General features: G+C 46.4%; 1 protein-coding gene across 1 annotated transcript in view; it reads right to left on the reverse strand.

Moving 5' to 3' along the window:
• Positions 1 to 16,923, reverse strand: part of mob2a (MOB kinase activator 2a) — a 61,515-nt gene extending 44,592 nt beyond the window's left edge. Inside the window, exon 1 of the mRNA XM_073471950.1 lies at positions 16,389 to 16,923. Coding sequence (XP_073328051.1) covers positions 16,389 to 16,405 — 17 coding nt within the window. The 5' untranslated portion in view covers positions 16,406 to 16,923. The remainder of the gene's footprint in view (positions 1 to 16,388) is intronic.
• Positions 16,924 to 17,229: the final 306 nt, after the last annotated feature.

A 17,229-nucleotide genomic window follows, 5' to 3' on the forward strand; every position in this document is an offset into this window, starting at 1 on the left:
AAACTTCCTGGGACAGACACCGCAGGATAAGGACATATTAAAAGGAAAAATCCACCTTAAATCAGAGGTTTTTCACATTTCCAGGTATCTTTTTATTTTTTATTTCTGCCTGAATTCTAACGGCATATGGCATGACATGTCATCAATTTCCCCGAGGCCACTTGACTCAAATTAACGAATATGGCAGAGGACACAAAGCCCAATTACGAGGCTTCATGTGCAGCTGCGCAGAGCCGGTTATCACCGACTGTGGAGGGAACACGTAGACTAAGCGAGACGGAGGAGACCGAAAGACTGAGAAAAGACGCCCAGCTGGAGCCCGAGTGAGGAAAACAGCACTTCCTGTGTTTGTGCATCTCACTGTTTGCCTTCCCCCTTCAGCGCAACGAGTGACAAAGACTTCCTGCGAGCTCCTGCCCCAGACTCCCTGGTCTGCTGGCAGAGAGGCCGAACAATGAGGAGGAAAGGAGCACGCGATACAGTACAGGGAGGGGCCGGGAGGGAGATAAAGGATTAACACACACACAATCACATATGCAAACAGAAGCACAGATAGAGGTGTACATGAGGACACACACCAAGGCGAGACAAGCACACATGCAGTCAGATCGCTGATGACTGCATGTGTGCTTGTCGTCAGGGGGAAGGACAGAGACCACAACGAGACAGACATCAAACCAAGACTCATGACCTGCGAGCTTCCTTCAGTCAGCAAGTGTCACACTTCACTAAACCTCACTTCACTAACTTTTCCTTAACATGAAAGACTCGCCGACCACTTCACTGAGTGATTATGAGAAATGTTCCATCTGCTTGCACTGTCGGTCTGCCCCCTCCCCTCCTCTCTGGCCCTGAGCAACACATGAACTCAGCAGAGCGGACCAAAAACCCCTGACCTACTGTTCCTCTACGAGAGGAAACGGATGTGGGGAATGTCTCTCGCTCGCTCTCATTCTCTGTCGCCTGCACAAGAAACGAACGTGCAAACCGACAGAAACAGCTTACAGAGCGGATGTCCAGACCACCGGGGTGTGTGTGTGCACATACAGCCTCATCAGGAGCCACAGACAGGCCCTTTAATGTTTCTATCTGTGGTAGAGTCAGAAAGGTGTTGCTCCTATGTGTAAAGAGGATCCACCTATCTTGGCATATATCTGTTCAAATGTCTTTTAGTGAACTGCATGTTGTTTATGTCGAGTTTGAACGAAGTGTGTTTGACATGAGTGAGCGAGGCGATGAAACTACGGAGGGCTAAGCTATCAGACTATCGCCTCTTGCGGTACAAAGTGGTATTTGAGAGGTCTTTGATTTAACGTCAACACTGCTGTTTCTTCACATTTAGTAGATAATGTTACTTCATTTATTGGATATTTTAAACTAAACTTATGACCATTTCGTACAAATTACTGCTGAAGGAACGGTTTTGTCTGTGAAACTTCCTATTTTCATTCTAAAAATGGCCAAAAAATAGACGCCAGAGGGGAAAGCTATTGCCGTCCTTCCTTCCTGTGTGTCCCTGGGCGTTCTGCTCCTTTTCTGAACTTCACTTCAATATTTTCATCCATTAATAAATCTACTAAAGTTAAAGAAACATCAGTCAGGTTTGTCTTTCTGTAAAAATGTCTCTGCAGATTAGTTTGGGACTAATCACTATCCATAAAATGTCAGATAATAAAATATAATGCCCAGTATAGTGTACTCAAACGGCTTGGTGTATTCAATAAAGGGTCCAAAACTTGAAAGATTCAGTTAACCATTAGATATTGCAAAGATATAGCAACAAATGAAAGATAACTCGATCCACAGTCGTCAACAGAGCAGCAAAAATTCCTTGTGACTCAAATATAAATCTGAACTTTGGTTCAGGCGGGTGTGAAATTCAGATGAAGTCTCTCTCAGCACTGAGTCCTTCCACAAACAGACACTCAAACTACAGAGGAAAATTACGAAGCCATTTCAACTGCACTTTTAAAAATAGATATGTTTTGACATGCAGTACATTAGTAATGAGAGTATGACCAAGCCAAGCTTCGGGGCTGCAATGCTGCACACAGAACAAGCAGCACTGTCACTGACAATTACAAGCACTAACTTGTTGCATAATAATTAGACAACACTGAGAACATTGTTGGCTGCTTCTCAAAAAAGCCTCAAACCAGCCGGCACTGCTTTGCAGAGGCGACATGAGATACTTGCAGGGAGGAGCCGAGGTCGAACAGAAGGGCGGAGAGGCTGAGCCGAGCGGGGACGAGGGAGAAGATGAAGAGAAACAGTATGTAAAAGACGGGAGGTCAGGAGTCACAGTTCGCTTCACAGATCTTTTCCCTCCATCGCTCTTTATGTAGGCTAATCTCTTCCATCTCACCTCCCCGAGATGGCCAGCTCACTTAGCCTCATTTAACCAGCTAACAGCCGGTAATAAATCAGCCGCACACTTCCCTCACCTCTAATCTGTAGGAGCCCGTTCAGCTCGGCACACTCCCCCTGATATATGACTCAGCCCACTCCGGCTTCCAGTGCGAGGCAGCTACTGTAGGTAGCAAAAACCTCTGTTGGGAGTACGGGCCAGACAGCTCGCAGAGAACGAGGCCGGGATGATAAAAAATGGAGGTAAAAGATAAAAAACGGTAGAGAAGGGAATGACAGAGCAGACTTCCACTCCCCAGCTTTGTTTCCAGGCTGGAGCTCATGTGACTTTTCAAAAACATGTTGGACCCAGATCTTAGTCTTGTCCTTTGTCACATTTATAATTTCTTAAATTCAGGAATAAAACCTTGATAGTTAGTTTAAGTCTTGTTAAGTCTGTCTGCCACAAATTACCAAATTACCTTTCATGGTCTAACAGTTCTCTGAAGATACAGCAGAAACAGAAAGACACAGTTTGCCTCTCACATTATAATATGAAGTATATCATTGACAGAATGATTTGGACGTGACGGTGAGACTTCCTTCCTTCCCTCCTTCCTTGCCGTCGTTTCCTGGATTAAACTGTGGCAAAGTGAGCTGCTGGCCTCGCTCCCATGCCTGGACTCTCCATAATACCCTGTGTTCACAGCCAGCCTTCAGCAAAGCTAGCTTTTAACCTAGCTCCTAATGCTACCACACTGTTGGCTCAGTGTTAGCATTTACCATGAGCCAGCCAGCTCAGAGACCACCGGTGATTAAAAAAGGCTTTCAGGAAAGGTCACATTCAGCAGGTCTACGGCTGGGAGCGCACAACAAAGGAGAAAAAGGCCAGCGTTGTGACATCACGCCAGACATCCGCTGTGTTATAATGAAGTACAGTGTGCATGAATAGGACGGCACACGGACAAACATGTTCCCCAGCGTGGCCCTGTCAGCCCGCAGTCAGTCAGACTTATCCGTGTTTACACTCAATCATACACACACACATGCACACTTCCTCGAGGGAATATCAGAGGCCTTTAAAGGGGTCAATTCCTCTGTTGTGCGTCCCCGTCGGCAGCTCCCATACAGCGACCCTAACCTAGCAGCGGAAATCAGGCGACCCTGAACACTGGCTCCCTCTCTTGTTATCCCTTCGCCTTCATTCCAAGTCAAACTCTTCCCTGGAAAACATCCATCTCCTCCTCCTCCACGTCCTTTTTTAGATGTGAAGCAGCTCGCGGAGCTGGCTTGTGCCACACTCACAGACTCACACATTAATGCTTAGCAGGCTGCAGCGGGCGGGCCACAGTAGTAGCCTTTGTTCAATCGGCAGATGTGGAGAAAGAAGAAGCTGCTGCTATCTGATATATATTCTTTAGGTTTGTATGTTTTTTTAAGGTAACAGTTAAGGCAACAAAGATTTTAATGGATGTGCAAGCTAAAAGAAATATGTCTTCAGTAGGGCGGCAACAAACAATTATTTTCATTGTCGACTGCCATAAAAACACAGAATATGAGCTTTGGAAAATTGAACAAATCCAGAAAGCTAAATTAACAAGTCTAAACTGATGTCAGGTTTGAAACCTTGGCTCTGAATAATATCTGCTGGGTGTGGATTTGGGTGTTTTGCATCAATTACACAGAAATCAACTCCTCAAAACACATCTTGTTCTAAGATCATCCCACATCAGAGCTCCCTCCGTCTCTGCCCACATGCTATCTGCTCCCTCCCTTCACTTGGCTTGTCATGGAGGCAGGAAGTGTAAGAGATGTACAGGCCATATGTGCGGATCAGAGCCATACGGCGGGGTTGTCAGCGGACACATATGAAACATATGGCTGCTGGTGCTGGCCTGTCAGCTATTAAGCCGGTTTCTATCGCCGTCTCCCTCTAATCTTACCGACTGCATTGCTGCTGTTTAATTTCTCGCCTCGACCACATCCACATGTGCTGCTCGAGTGTTAACCGCACACATGCATGTACGAACACAAGATAAAAGAGAGAGAGGGGGGGGTTTATGTTTCTCTGGTACATCTTTTGAGCTGCTGCTGCTGCTGCTTTGGTTTCTTCTCTTTCTTTGCACTCTCAGTTTCTTGTATAAACCTGTCCAACACACCTCACCACACCCTGCTCATGTGTTACAGTAACACCTGACACCCTTTAGTGGAATAAAGTCCATTATTCTTCCTGGCTTTGGTTTTATTTTGTTTCCTGGGCACTTGGACTATTGTGCAAGATTATTCTAATGTTGATGACCTGGAAATTCACCTTTCCCTCCACTCAGTCATTTAACGTGGGCCTCTAAAAGACAGGAGGAGCAGCTAAATTAGTCCAATCTGTTCAACCTCCATAACACATAAAATACATTAATGAGCTACAAAGTGAGGCAGGCTCTGTACCCAGTTAAAGTCATGCTGACACAAAGAAATTAGGGGTAAATGAGGCAATCAGGATGCACACGACCCATGACATCACCCTCTACTTCCTGTCCAAAGCTGCTAAACAGGAAGTTCACAATTGAACTAAAGGTCAAGAGCAGCTCCCTCACTCCTTTCTCCAAATACCGAATGAAAGCGTGCCTTCATATTCACATCCGTCATGTTCAGTATGAGGGTTTTCATCCCTTTCATTTTCCTGTCTTTTATTCTCCCGGTTATTCTCAGCATGGGACGCCACTGCAACTCCTGTAGTCCCATTTAGAGAGGGTACGCATGGTGAAGGGGCTGATCCGTAGACGCGCACGCAAACACTTACGAGCTCATACACGAAAATGCATCATCGCATACACACCTACGCATGTACAGAAGAGCCGGAGGGGGGAAGGGGTAGGTTGTTGATTAAAGAGGGATAAAGAAAATAAGCGGCATGCTGAGGAAAGAAGAAAGTTTGAGAGGAAAACATGAGGTGGAGGAGGAGTGAAGCCTCGAGTACCGAGATGAACTTGGCTTCCAGGCATGTGTGCTTTGAAAGTGTGTGTGTCTGTCTGTCTGAGTGCGTGTGTGTGTGTGAGTATACCCGACTTGCCTAGCCTGATGCAACGCAGAGATCTCTAATCCAATTACAGTTCAGACCAGCCTAGCAGCCTAGCCTCAGCCGCCAAGGACAAACCTAGCGAGCTTACACCAGCGCTAGCAGCCCACCGGCTCTGCACAGATTTAGCAGCTCACCGCTCAGCCGAAGCCTCGCCCAAGGGTGCCGACCACATCTTGGTGAGAAATAAATAAAAACCCACCTAGAATTTGAAGGCTTCTCTCCTCCAAGACAAATTAGGTCTCTTATCTCACTGGTTGAAGGAGGAGGACCAACAGTTTCTGCAGGGCAAACACTCAAACTCTTGGTTTTTAAAGTGTTGGGAATCAAAACCAAAGAAGGAATCCAATACGTTTTATTTCTCCATCCTTCACCTCCCCCTTTTTCTGACTCGCACAAAGCTCCAAACTCCATTTCTCTGTGTGTCGCTGGCGGCCTGGGCCCCTGCTGTTAAATCTCCCTCTCTGTCCTCTATTGCAGACCTCTGCTGTTTCTAATCTGGCTCTCTGACCCACGGTGCCGCTTCCCATTTATCTCCATATCTCACCTATCGCCTCCACGCCGCTATCGTTTCCCTCCTTCCCCCCGCTCTTTACCTGCACTTTCTATATTCTCCTGCTGCTCTGCACCTTATCAGCTGCCCTCTCTTCTTCTGTCCCTCTCTTTTCAATTTGCAATCAGCTCCAGTAAACCCATCTGCCCATTTTTTGTCCCTACATTTCACATCCCAACTCTCCATCTTACTGCCTCAGTCAACGAGGTTATGTTGTCGGTCTGTTAGTTAGCCAGATGACCACAAAACCGATCAGATTTAAATGAGATTTGGTGGGAAATGATGTTATTTGGTGCACATCACACTTCCATGTCAGGATGAGTGTTATAATAGAGACGCCCTCCTCGCCTCTAATAGAGAGTGTCTCCACTAAAGTCACCAGGCTTTCAAGAAGGGATGCACGATAATATCAGCGTACGTTTTGAAAAGCCTCGTCTGCAGCTGCAAGTGGACCATCACAACAACAGTTGACAGAATAAAATAGCTATTTTTATTGTCACTGAAAATCTATTGGAATAAGTAAAATTAAAATGCAGGATCGACACTTCTCCCAGACCCCAACACTTCAAAAACGACACAGCTGGCTCTCCGGTATCCTGCAGCTGAACTTCCAGACACTTATCCTGTGTGCACGAGGACGATCAGCTGACTGGTACTTGAAGGCAACTTCTACAGCATTGCAGATGTTGGGTGTATTTTCTTTTCAATCATCCTTTATTGATTTGTTTGGGAAAAAGGTTTATTCACGGGGGAAGAACTGAACTGAACAGAACTGATGACATTACCAGAGATCCTTTATTGATTCGTTTGGGAAGAGGGTTTACTCGGGACAGATGTGGGGAACCAAACGTGGTAATAAACTGAATTTCTACCTTTTGTTGTTTATTGTTGAATCCCTGAAGGGTGGTACTTTTTGTTGAACTCTGGAGTATTTATTTTTGGTGAATATTGTTCGGACTTGCAAATCCCTAACGTGCAAAAAGCCAACAGGATAAATTCAAGCTGCTGTTGTAAAAACACCCAGCTCTTCTTAAAGAGGAATTTGAAAATGCACGTGACTGTTGGCAGGACATAAACCTAATGATCTGTTGATCTTTACAAATTCAGATGTGAGTCTAACAATGACACAGCCGTCAGTGCCCAAAAAAAATGTTTGCTTCACAATTCGACCAGATCGTGTCCTTCAAAGCAAAAGGAAAAAGGAAAAGGAGAGAGATGAGATGCATCAGGTTCTGTGTGATTCAGGAGACTCTGATTAATCCCACATATGTTCACTTAGTAATAATACAGAGCAGCACATTGTCATTTCTGAAAGAAAAATCTCCATCTTTACAAGTAGGAAAAGTCCAGGCTGGAGGATATAAGTGCTGGTCCAAGACCACACTTACGGTAGTTAGATAGATAATCACCAGCAGGACTTGCATCCATTTTAAAATGTATCAGCAGCGCATTAAACCAGAACTATGGGGCTGATCAATAAGTTAGACATCACAATGAAACTCTGTCTGGGAATGAGGCTCGTCTACTAATGAGAATGTATGCCACTTTATATTAAAACATTCAGAAGTCGCCCTCTTATAATGACCTATAATTTCACAGAAAGCTCGTACTTGTCTGATTTATTTCAATAAAGTGGGTGCATATTTAGAGATGAAAATGTGGAGAGGTATCATTAAATGCAACTTATAGCCGCAACTGAATCTGAAAGACTGCAACCAGTCCTGAAATAGACGCAGCCGAGTGTTCTGCAGGGTGTCCCTTGTGGGTGGACAGCAACAACAACCCTAAATCCTGCTGCAGGGGGGGGTCCAACTTATTTTAGCTGATCTTAAGACAGCTCTAGCTGGCAGCGCTCCATGACTATGATACTCTCTGACAGAACAGTAGCTGCTTCCAGGCCTGTGGAGGCCAGCCCTGCCAGTGGATGAACCAGTTAAGTCTCGGATCTGTGTGTGACAACATTGGTTTGAACTTATTGTCCTTATTTCACCAATAACAAGAGATAGAGGGGACGAGAGAGAGAGAGAGCAGCTGATTAGTCGTGACTGTTCCTGTCCTCTGTCAGTCTCTTCTCTTCCCTCGCCTCACTCCATCCGACGGCAGTGCCAGTTGTGTGCGCTGGGCCGGGCTGCCGAGGGCGTTACGAAAGAGTAAACACAGTCACAGCATGGTGCCAGTCTCCTGCCAAGTGAAATAGAGGCAGCACACACACACACAGACACACTGACACCCGAGGCCATGCCAGGAGCAACACGATAACGGTGTGGCCCAAACGAGCAGAACATCTTTAAAGTGAAAGCGAGAACAAAATGCATCTCAGGATCAATTTCTCTCCAATATTTACCAGCACGTTATATAAAATGAGGTCTAAGTGGTTACCTCAGCGTATGCATCAGAGGATGCTGGTTAAAAGTGCCGCTGACATTGTGAAATGCAGCATGTTCGAGCTTTTTGAGTAGGTCAGGACCCATTTGAGTAGGCGGAGAGGCTTCGCAAAAACACAGCCAGCTCAGGTATTGAGTTGGGTTGCATTTGCAGCCTCTTGATCCATCACGGTATTGGGTTGCACCATACTCACAGAGCATGCACTGTCCTCTGGCTTTTGAAACCTCATCTACTCTCAAACATACTGGCATCAAAAAAACAAAAAAACACCACACCTAGCAAGAGTTTCCATCTCGAGTGCTCGCGGAAGTGCTTAATTCAGCGGCGCATGCATTTGGATTGTCCAATTATCCACTTATGCATATTCAGCGGAAGGCAAACTGCCGAGTCATTCTGGTATCGCATTCGTTTTCTGGGCCTCTCCGTGTCCCTGTCTCGGAGAAAGAGGAAGGGAAGACGGGGAAGTAAAGAGAGGCGTCTCGAGAGACAAACCGGAGAGTACAGCCGTATTCACTCAGGAGTGTGTCTGTGTTCTTGTACCCAGGCTGTTTGCCTCCTCAGAAAAGGCATTCAATAGAGCCTTTATATCTCCCTCAATGATGCACACTGATGTCCTAAAAACACTCCATGATACAGTATTGTGTCTTTGAGCCTGGGGAGGGCCGACTTAACACTCACTCGACGACGGTGCGATATTTTCACCAGAAAACCTTAAATTAGTTTTGCAGTTTATCACTTAAAAGGAAGACAAGCTGCAGATCTTTATGTGTTGACTGCAAACACGTCCAGCCAGTGTGCTGCCTGCTGTGCTCGTTACGAGATCGACCTCATGCTCCAGGTGTCATCTTCCTGTGAAACCCGAAGTCATTGACACCTCTGAACTGTGACAGCTGAGGCGATGGCCCCGCTGCTCGCTTTTCGCTCCGTCCTGCTGCTGTGGGAGAGCAAGAATCTGCTACTTTTGCCCCAAAATGGACAAGGCAGCCTTGATTAGCAGTGACCACCAGCAAAAGTCAAAAAATGGGGGCTGATGTCACAGAGGGGAGCTGAGGACTTGTTTGTTCAGACTCTGCCCCTCCAGCTCTGTTTTCCTCCCTCTGTCCCTCATCCAAAGCACAAAAAAACAACAGGATAGCGCTCGCACAATATCACTCTGCACATAGGCTATCCTCCTACATGCTCAGCTCCCGAACGCAGCCAACACCCCTGCTAGCTTTTGTTGTTAAACATTTCTCGGCGAGGGCTGAGGCTGCCCTGGGCCTGTTCAGCGCTGCCTTGCTCTCTGCGGCGAAACAGTCCAGCTCAGGCAGCAGTCAAGCACGCAAACGTCTCTGCACATCAGCATCCCGAGAGAGAGGAGAGCAAGAGAGGGGGGGAGAGAATTAAAGGGAGAGAGATAAACTAAGCAAGGAAGCGAAAGAGCGAGGTGGAGGGTTTGCAAGTGACTAAAATGCCCTTTCTGGGGAGTAAACAAACCATCTAGCCTTGCTGTCATCCAGCCAATCCCTCAGCACGGCAGCACATCACGGTAGAATGGCCCGAGGCGTACCGCTGAGCCCAAGGCCAGGGCCCAGCTGCATTAAAGCAGCGCTGAGTTGATCTTGGCTTCGACTGGGAAAAAAAAACTGAGGCACATGAACCGATGATGACAGAAACATTCATCTCCGTTCAGTTGATTGCAATCCAATAGAAATGCCTTGAAATAACTACTGATTGTAATGTTTTATTCTTGTTGTTGATTCTGTGCCAAAGAGGAGGTGCTGAAGCAACTGTGCGGGCTGGTTCGAGGCTCCGGGTTGAGCCGGTGTTTCTCATATTTGCTGCCTCTCGTATGTAAACGGAGGACAAACGCGTCATTTTAATGTATGCAATTCATCAGGATCCACTGTCACAGCACTGAGCAGCTCGTGGAGGACCATAAAATTGGATTGTAATGTATATTAAAAGGGTTAGGGCTGCAACTAACAGTTATTTTCATTATCGATTAATCTGCTGAATGAATCGCTTCATAGTTCAGCCCATAAAATGATCAAAGTGACATCTTCAAATAGCTTCTTTTGTCCAAAACAGTACAAAACCCAAAGACTCTTAATTTACTATCATAAAGGACAAACAAAACAGCAAATCCTTAAATATAAGAAGCTTGAACCTGCTAATATTTGACATTTTTGCTTAAAAAATGTCTGAAACCATTGATTGATTGTCAAAATATTTGGCGATTACAAGTCTAAACAAGGGTTCATACTTTTCTGAACAGTTTATGAATGAGTTATCTATCTATATAAAGGTATCTAACACCATCAGTCAGAGGAAGTCTGTGAACCCTGGTGCAGTATAGAGCCGACGTCTGCTGAGATGTCGGGCTGGCTGCCAATCGCAACACGAGGTGAGTTTGTAAAACTAAACCACATTAGTGTCATTAAAGGTTTGGCTGGCTTACGTGGTCTTAAACATCTTGGCCTAGGCTGCCTTGGGTGTGTAGTCGTAAAGCAACAACAGTGCCGGACGCAATAAATTGATACTGTGGGCTCGGACACAACGACAGCAGAAGCTCCCTTCACTGTTACAGTAAGAAGCTAGTTAAGAGCTCTTTCCCTGAGACCGTCTGGTAAGCTGACTGCTACACCGCCGTCAGGTCAGTCCCAATGAACTAACAGTGTAGCAGAGAAACACAGCGGATGATTTTAAAGTTAGATAAAAGAGAGTAAAGTCACACTCCAGCCTCGTCTAGACCAGGCAACGCGGTGACAGCGCCGGTTAGCTTCGGTTCTCGGGCAGGTGAGCGCTTTGAGATGATGTCTGCTCATCTGTCACAGCCTATTATCAGCACTGCATCTGCGGTGCGAGCAGCGGAAGCAGCCACCTGGGCTGAGGCTGTGTGTGTGTATGCATGTGCTAACGTGTGTGTGTGTGTGTGTGTGTGTGTGTGTGTGTGTGGAGCTGAAAATAAGCCGGTGGGGTTGAATGAGGACAGGGTTGCAGTGTGCAAAAATCCCCATTGGGAACAGCTACATATACAGGCAGCGCGTGTCAAAAGCTCAAAAAGGATGTTAGTCAAACTACAAGTCAACTAAAAACCACCACCACCCAAAAATGTCTCTGTCTGACTGTCTCAGGCTCGGTTTCGGGGACCACACGCAGAGATCGGTTGATATGCAAATAGAGATTTCTCACACTGATATTTGAAGATATTTTTGAAAAGACAGGTAGAGCCGAGTACTTCCTGTCAGATACAGAATGGAAAGTGTATTTCCCGACTGTGAAGTCTCACTTAAAGGTTATGACAACCTCAACATGGAAACACAAGAGGCTGCTGCATAATTTAATGATGCTACAGGGGGTATAAGTTATGGTCCTCGGTTACTTGAAATATTTCATCTTTGTACCCAACAATGAACCTTTTTTTCCCTGCTGGAGTTTGGCATGCTCGGTGCTTTTAAATACTAAAATACTGTTTAAATTACAGCAGCAGAATTGACGTTTCTTTCCAAAGTCTTATCTACAAAAATGATATATCCTCGTACACCTTTGATGTTGGGTTTAAAAGAAATCAACCTTTTAATGGTTTAATGACTCAATAGGAAAGTTTCACGCTCATCAAAGTGCTCCAGTGGAAAAAAATGAATGGGGTCGTTATTGCAGGAACCCCCGGAGCAGGATGTGAACCCACCTACTGCACAGCTATTAATATGATCAAACACTGTAACAGACGATCACGTCCGACCACTTAGACAGTTTGGTTTGATTCGAAGAAACAGCCCCTATAATCCATGAGATGTTCCCTCCACGCTTTTAAACTTAAAAATCATGCAGTATTCACATTTACATGGCAGCTGTCTCACTGCAGGAGTCATGAGATCTTTGCGAGCATGTCCACGGCTCACACAACCGTAGAGAAAATGCACGACCGCAACGTGAGAGCAATCAGACGAGTTAACAGTGAGCGAGACACCACAGCTCACATCTCGAGCCGCAGCGATCAGGCCGACTGTCTCCACCAGAGAGGAAGTTCAGCCTATAAGTAGTTGTTGTAAATTCCCCTTCTCTGTTTGCCATCAGACCGATCACCTGACGTCGTCTTCACTCTCGTTCTTTATTTTTAACAACTTTAGCTGACAGTGTGAAAGGTCTGAGAGGAAGGGACGATAATATAAACACTCTTGAAGGGAGAGCGACTCGGCTGCAGACGAAGGAATATTCACATTATTCAGAAACAAACCAAACTTCTTGAAGCTTTCAGTGCAAATGTTTTCTTACAAGAACGTTGCTGAATGTGCCAAAATAGCCGATAAAAAATTAGAAATGTTCTGATACAGCTTTTCCCATCCGGATACAGACTGTGATATCATTTTTAAATGGCAAGGCTCTGGTTAAACCCTTCGTAAAACATGAACAGATCCAGAGAACGAAAGCCTGAGAACTTTCTTTTATTCTAACAAAAAACAAATATCAAAAATTGTAAAAATGCTGACATTTGCTTGAAGCTACACAGTTCACTTGCTCGGTATAGATATGGCTACACACAGGTGCACACAGGTGTACGAACGCTGCTGGCGAGTAGAAGGGTCTGGTTTTCATTTAGGTGTACCCAATAATACATTATGTAAAGGATTATGAACAGGAAAAAGGTAGGTTTTCCTTCCTTAAATCACATGCAAGAAAAAATAAACCTAAATCTCAAAATATTTAGTCACACTTGACAGATTTTTGGGTGAAAATCAAGACTTTCAAAAACAAAGAATGCCTTACCAAATACGAGAACCTAAAAAACAACAGATAAAGCAACTCATCTATTACTGTTCATACTATTACTCGTGTTACTCCAGCGACCACGACACGCTGCCTATATGACATTAAGTGACAGGTGACGCAGTGCGAGCCAAGTGTACATTAAACCTGACTCTTTGCTCAGGTCAGGCAGCCTGAAGCAGCGCCCCACTTAGCTGCTGTAGTTTCCATTCTCTCGCTCTTCGTTCGGCATTACCGACCCATCACTCAAAAGCAAAAGGGGATTAAACATCTGTCAAAACCCTGCCCGTTTCAACCCAGCAGGAAAAAGACACATTTAGGCGTCGCGCTTCTCCCCGCTGATTTCACATCCTGTCTGACTGCTGAATGCGGACAGATGAGGTCATTCAGCTCTGAAATAATGCCCTCCGTCAAAAAATAAATACGCTGCACGCAGATACCCCTAAATGGAGATTGCAAACATACACTGCCTCACGTTTTTTGTTTTTTTAGGGCATGCACTGAGGTGGTGCACGCTTATATTAAGAGGTGATATTTGTAGCTTCCTGCTGAAACCACAGAGAAACAATTCTGTTCCTGTCGTCTTGCCGTACCCTCCTATCACGGTCCCTACATCTCCTTTTCCTCAATCCATCCGCCATTAGTAGGCCGTCATGTGCTCGTCATCTGCTACAGACCTCCATTTGATTCCCTGGAGTTTCATCTTTGGTATCAACCGCTCCACCCATTCCTCCCCACCTGCTCGTTTCGTCTATTTTCTCCCTAATCAACCCATTCCATCAAAAGCATTCACATCCCCTTCCTCCACCCTTCACCCTCCCCTTCCTGTCCATCGGTCATAAACGTGCCGTCTGCCATTCCTCCATCCCTTTACATCACCCTGCCTTTTCCCGTTATCAGTCTCTCATTCATCACGCCTCTTTCATCCTCTCTCTCCCTCCTCATCTCCCCAAATCAGCTGATTCCACCTCTCCATCCCTCTTTTCCTTCCATCAACTCTCTTTTCTCCCCCTCACTTCCTCGCCCTCCATCGGGTCCTGGCCGTGGCGTCCTTCACCCTGGGTCTGTATTCAGAGTGATTACACGCTTGGTTAACTCATTCATGGACTCCACTCTGTCAGTGACGCACGCTGGACGCATGCCTGCTCGCCTCCGATGCAACCAGCTCACATGCGCACACCTCACCTGCGTATATAAACAACAGGCGGCGTAAAGGCTTTAACACGCAGCTGCATGACTTGTTTAAAGGGCGACACCACACGCACACATAAAAAAAAAAGATTCAACAACTTTCTTGAGAGGGAGAATGTGAATTAATACCAACTACATCTAGTTAAGTCCACGATAATCCTGGCTCTCTTTTACTTGTATGCGGTTATTCGCGCTCCTCGCCTCGTCTGACACCGAGACATAACTGGGTGTTGCTTCTGAATTCCTAAGAAATCACTAAGCAAACCAGTTTAGGTCGGACAGCACCAACTGTTGGGGCAAAAAAACTGTCATTATTTCATGTGACTAACAGGAAAAAGGAGCAGGAGGTTAAGCCCTATAAATCACATTCACAACAGAGAGCACTGATGCAACTTGAGACAAGTCAATGCAAGAACCAGCCACCAAAACCAGGAAAACAAGTGTGAGAGGGAGGAAACACAAGCCTCTCAGAGACCGAACACCTACACCAAAAACTAACCTTTCTCAGGGGTTTTCAAATGCACCGACACTGGATGAAATGTGCGGCAAAAAAATACGAGTTTGTAAATAATATGGAAGTGTGTTGTAGGCAAATACAAGCGAGACCAACACGATAAGCGCTGAATGAAGTAGTGCCAGATAAATTAGTTCTGCTCATAAACCTCACACTTCAGAGTTATGACAGAGGATTTTAACAGCTTTATAAGTGGTAATGAGGGTGCTTAACCGATCAGACTTCCCTTTGCCTACAGCCAAACTATCTTTAAAGTATAATCTTCAATTATTATTAAAATTAAAACCTCCTCGGGCCGAGGTAGGAGTTGGTAAACACCGGTTGGGGGGGAGGTGTCGAGGCACCGCTTCGTTATCTCTCAGCCAAAATGTCACCATGTGAAGAAAACACCCCTGACAGCGAGCCTCCACCCTTCCTCAGCCCTGATAGCCAGTCTGCAAAAAAACAATAACCTCACAGTGACACACCTCACTGTGCAAACCCAAACCCGGTGACACGAGAAAGATGTTGTCGATGGTCTCCTTGTTCGGAGGCAAATCTGAACCCACTGAAATATAAAGCTGACCCATGAGCATGAAAATGTCTTTACCGAGTCCCTCCTGTACTCGCAGGCAAATACCACTTTTGTTGTGACCAGACGGTCTGGTAGCTTTAAGTTTGCATAACAAATACACACACACACACGATTGTAAGATAGCATATCTGGGTTCTGCGATAGCAAACGCAGGGCCGACAGGTTTCCTCCGTCAGTCACAGGTTAATCCTGTGCACGGTGATCGTGGCAGGTGTCTGAATGACACAGATGTAAACCAAAAACTCAAAAGCAAGCAGAAAGTGATGCATCATCAGTGTCTGCCAGGTGTCACCTGCTTACATCAATGCAAAAAATAAAAAAAACAGCATATTTTGAGCTTCAGATGCTCACAAACACCTGCTTAGTGTTCATCTATCCATTCACCAAGGTTTATATCTGACACCTGCACCTCTCCTGTGTCCCACATTAGGTAACGCTCAGTTAGCATCAGTGCTAACAGGAGCTCCCATGATAGCCGGCCAGCTCTGCACCTTGCAAAGGAAATAAACCCAAAACCCCCGGGCTGTGCAGCGTTAGCAAGACTTGACAGGCGGCTAACTGCTAGCATCCCATCCGCTCTGTTAATCATTCCTATAAATAAGCTCCCTGTGCAGCAAACTGGCCTCTACACAGATATTCCCTGAACCTAATCTGGGCGCTGCCATCGTCAGGCCAAATAGCTGCAGGCCACAGAGATGCCCCCCCCACCGGGTAACATTCAGGTTGGTTTAACAGCATGAGACCCGCTTGCCAAGCTAGCATCGCAGGGGCTAAGCTAAGTTAGCCAACACGCTAGCCGCTTGTGGCTTAAATTAATGTGTGTTTAGAGTGGAAAACTGAGCGGCGTTCAAACGCGACAGTGCACCTGCCTCCTGCGGGCTGTGCCGGTGTCGGTCACCGTCATGTGAATTTTGCAGCCAGCCTCGGAAAGACTGCGCAGTTTGACCCGACACGGGAGCAGAGTAAAGCTGGCTAAGGCAGGGTTAGCTAGTCTGGTACTCACCCCATTAACCAGTCCATGGCGCTGTTTGGAGCTAGCTTAGCTAACGTTAGCTGGCAGGGGATAAATCCACCAGGAGCTGGAGGCGACCCCCCCCCCCTTAGTTTATCCAGCCACCACCCTCGCTGCCCTGGCTGCGTCCGGTCGCTCTCTCCCAGCTGCTGGATCCTCGGCCGGTCAAACGCAAACGCCGCCTCAAACTTGGAGCGATTGTCCTTGTTTTGATCCTCAGCTAGCTCGGATCAGTCCCGATCGGTCTGTTAGCTGGTTAGCGGGAGCGCAGCATTGAGTGACTTTGAGCACGAAGGCGAGCGGAGGAGAGAGCGCGGGGCAAGCGGTGCGGGTCCGCCTGGAGACGCGGTGTCCGGTGTGCGGTGGCGCCGAGGAGCGAGGAGCTCGTCTGTCGGGATGCCGCTGGTCAACCCGGTAACCTCTGTCATGAAGCCTTGTATGGCTGCCGTGCTAGCTGACAGCTCGAACCTCCACTGGAGCTGCTGCTGTCTGAGCGAAGTCTAAATCGGAGTCCGGAAGTAAACACAGACCCGACCCACTCTGTCTCTCCTGTGCGTAAAATGCGTGTCACGCAGGGCTGTGCGAACATGGATGCAATGGGATATGTAGTGAGTCTGACGCCGTCCACGCCACTGTAGACCTGCGGGATGATCACAGCTGCTTATTGCACGTTAATTATAACACAAGGTCTCGTGCAAAGTGCAGTGGACTTTCAAAATAAAATGTTATGTGTTGCAAAAAGAAGGGCTGCAGACCCCCCAGGAGCCCCAAATGTTAAAGGGTTTTAGTCGTTTGATTAGCTTTATTTGGGAATTTGCATCCAAAATGTACA

The sequence above is a fragment of the Pagrus major genome, chromosome 8 (assembly GCF_040436345.1).
Source record: "Pagrus major chromosome 8, Pma_NU_1.0".
In the NCBI taxonomy this organism is placed as follows: domain Eukaryota; kingdom Metazoa; phylum Chordata; class Actinopteri; order Spariformes; family Sparidae; genus Pagrus; species Pagrus major.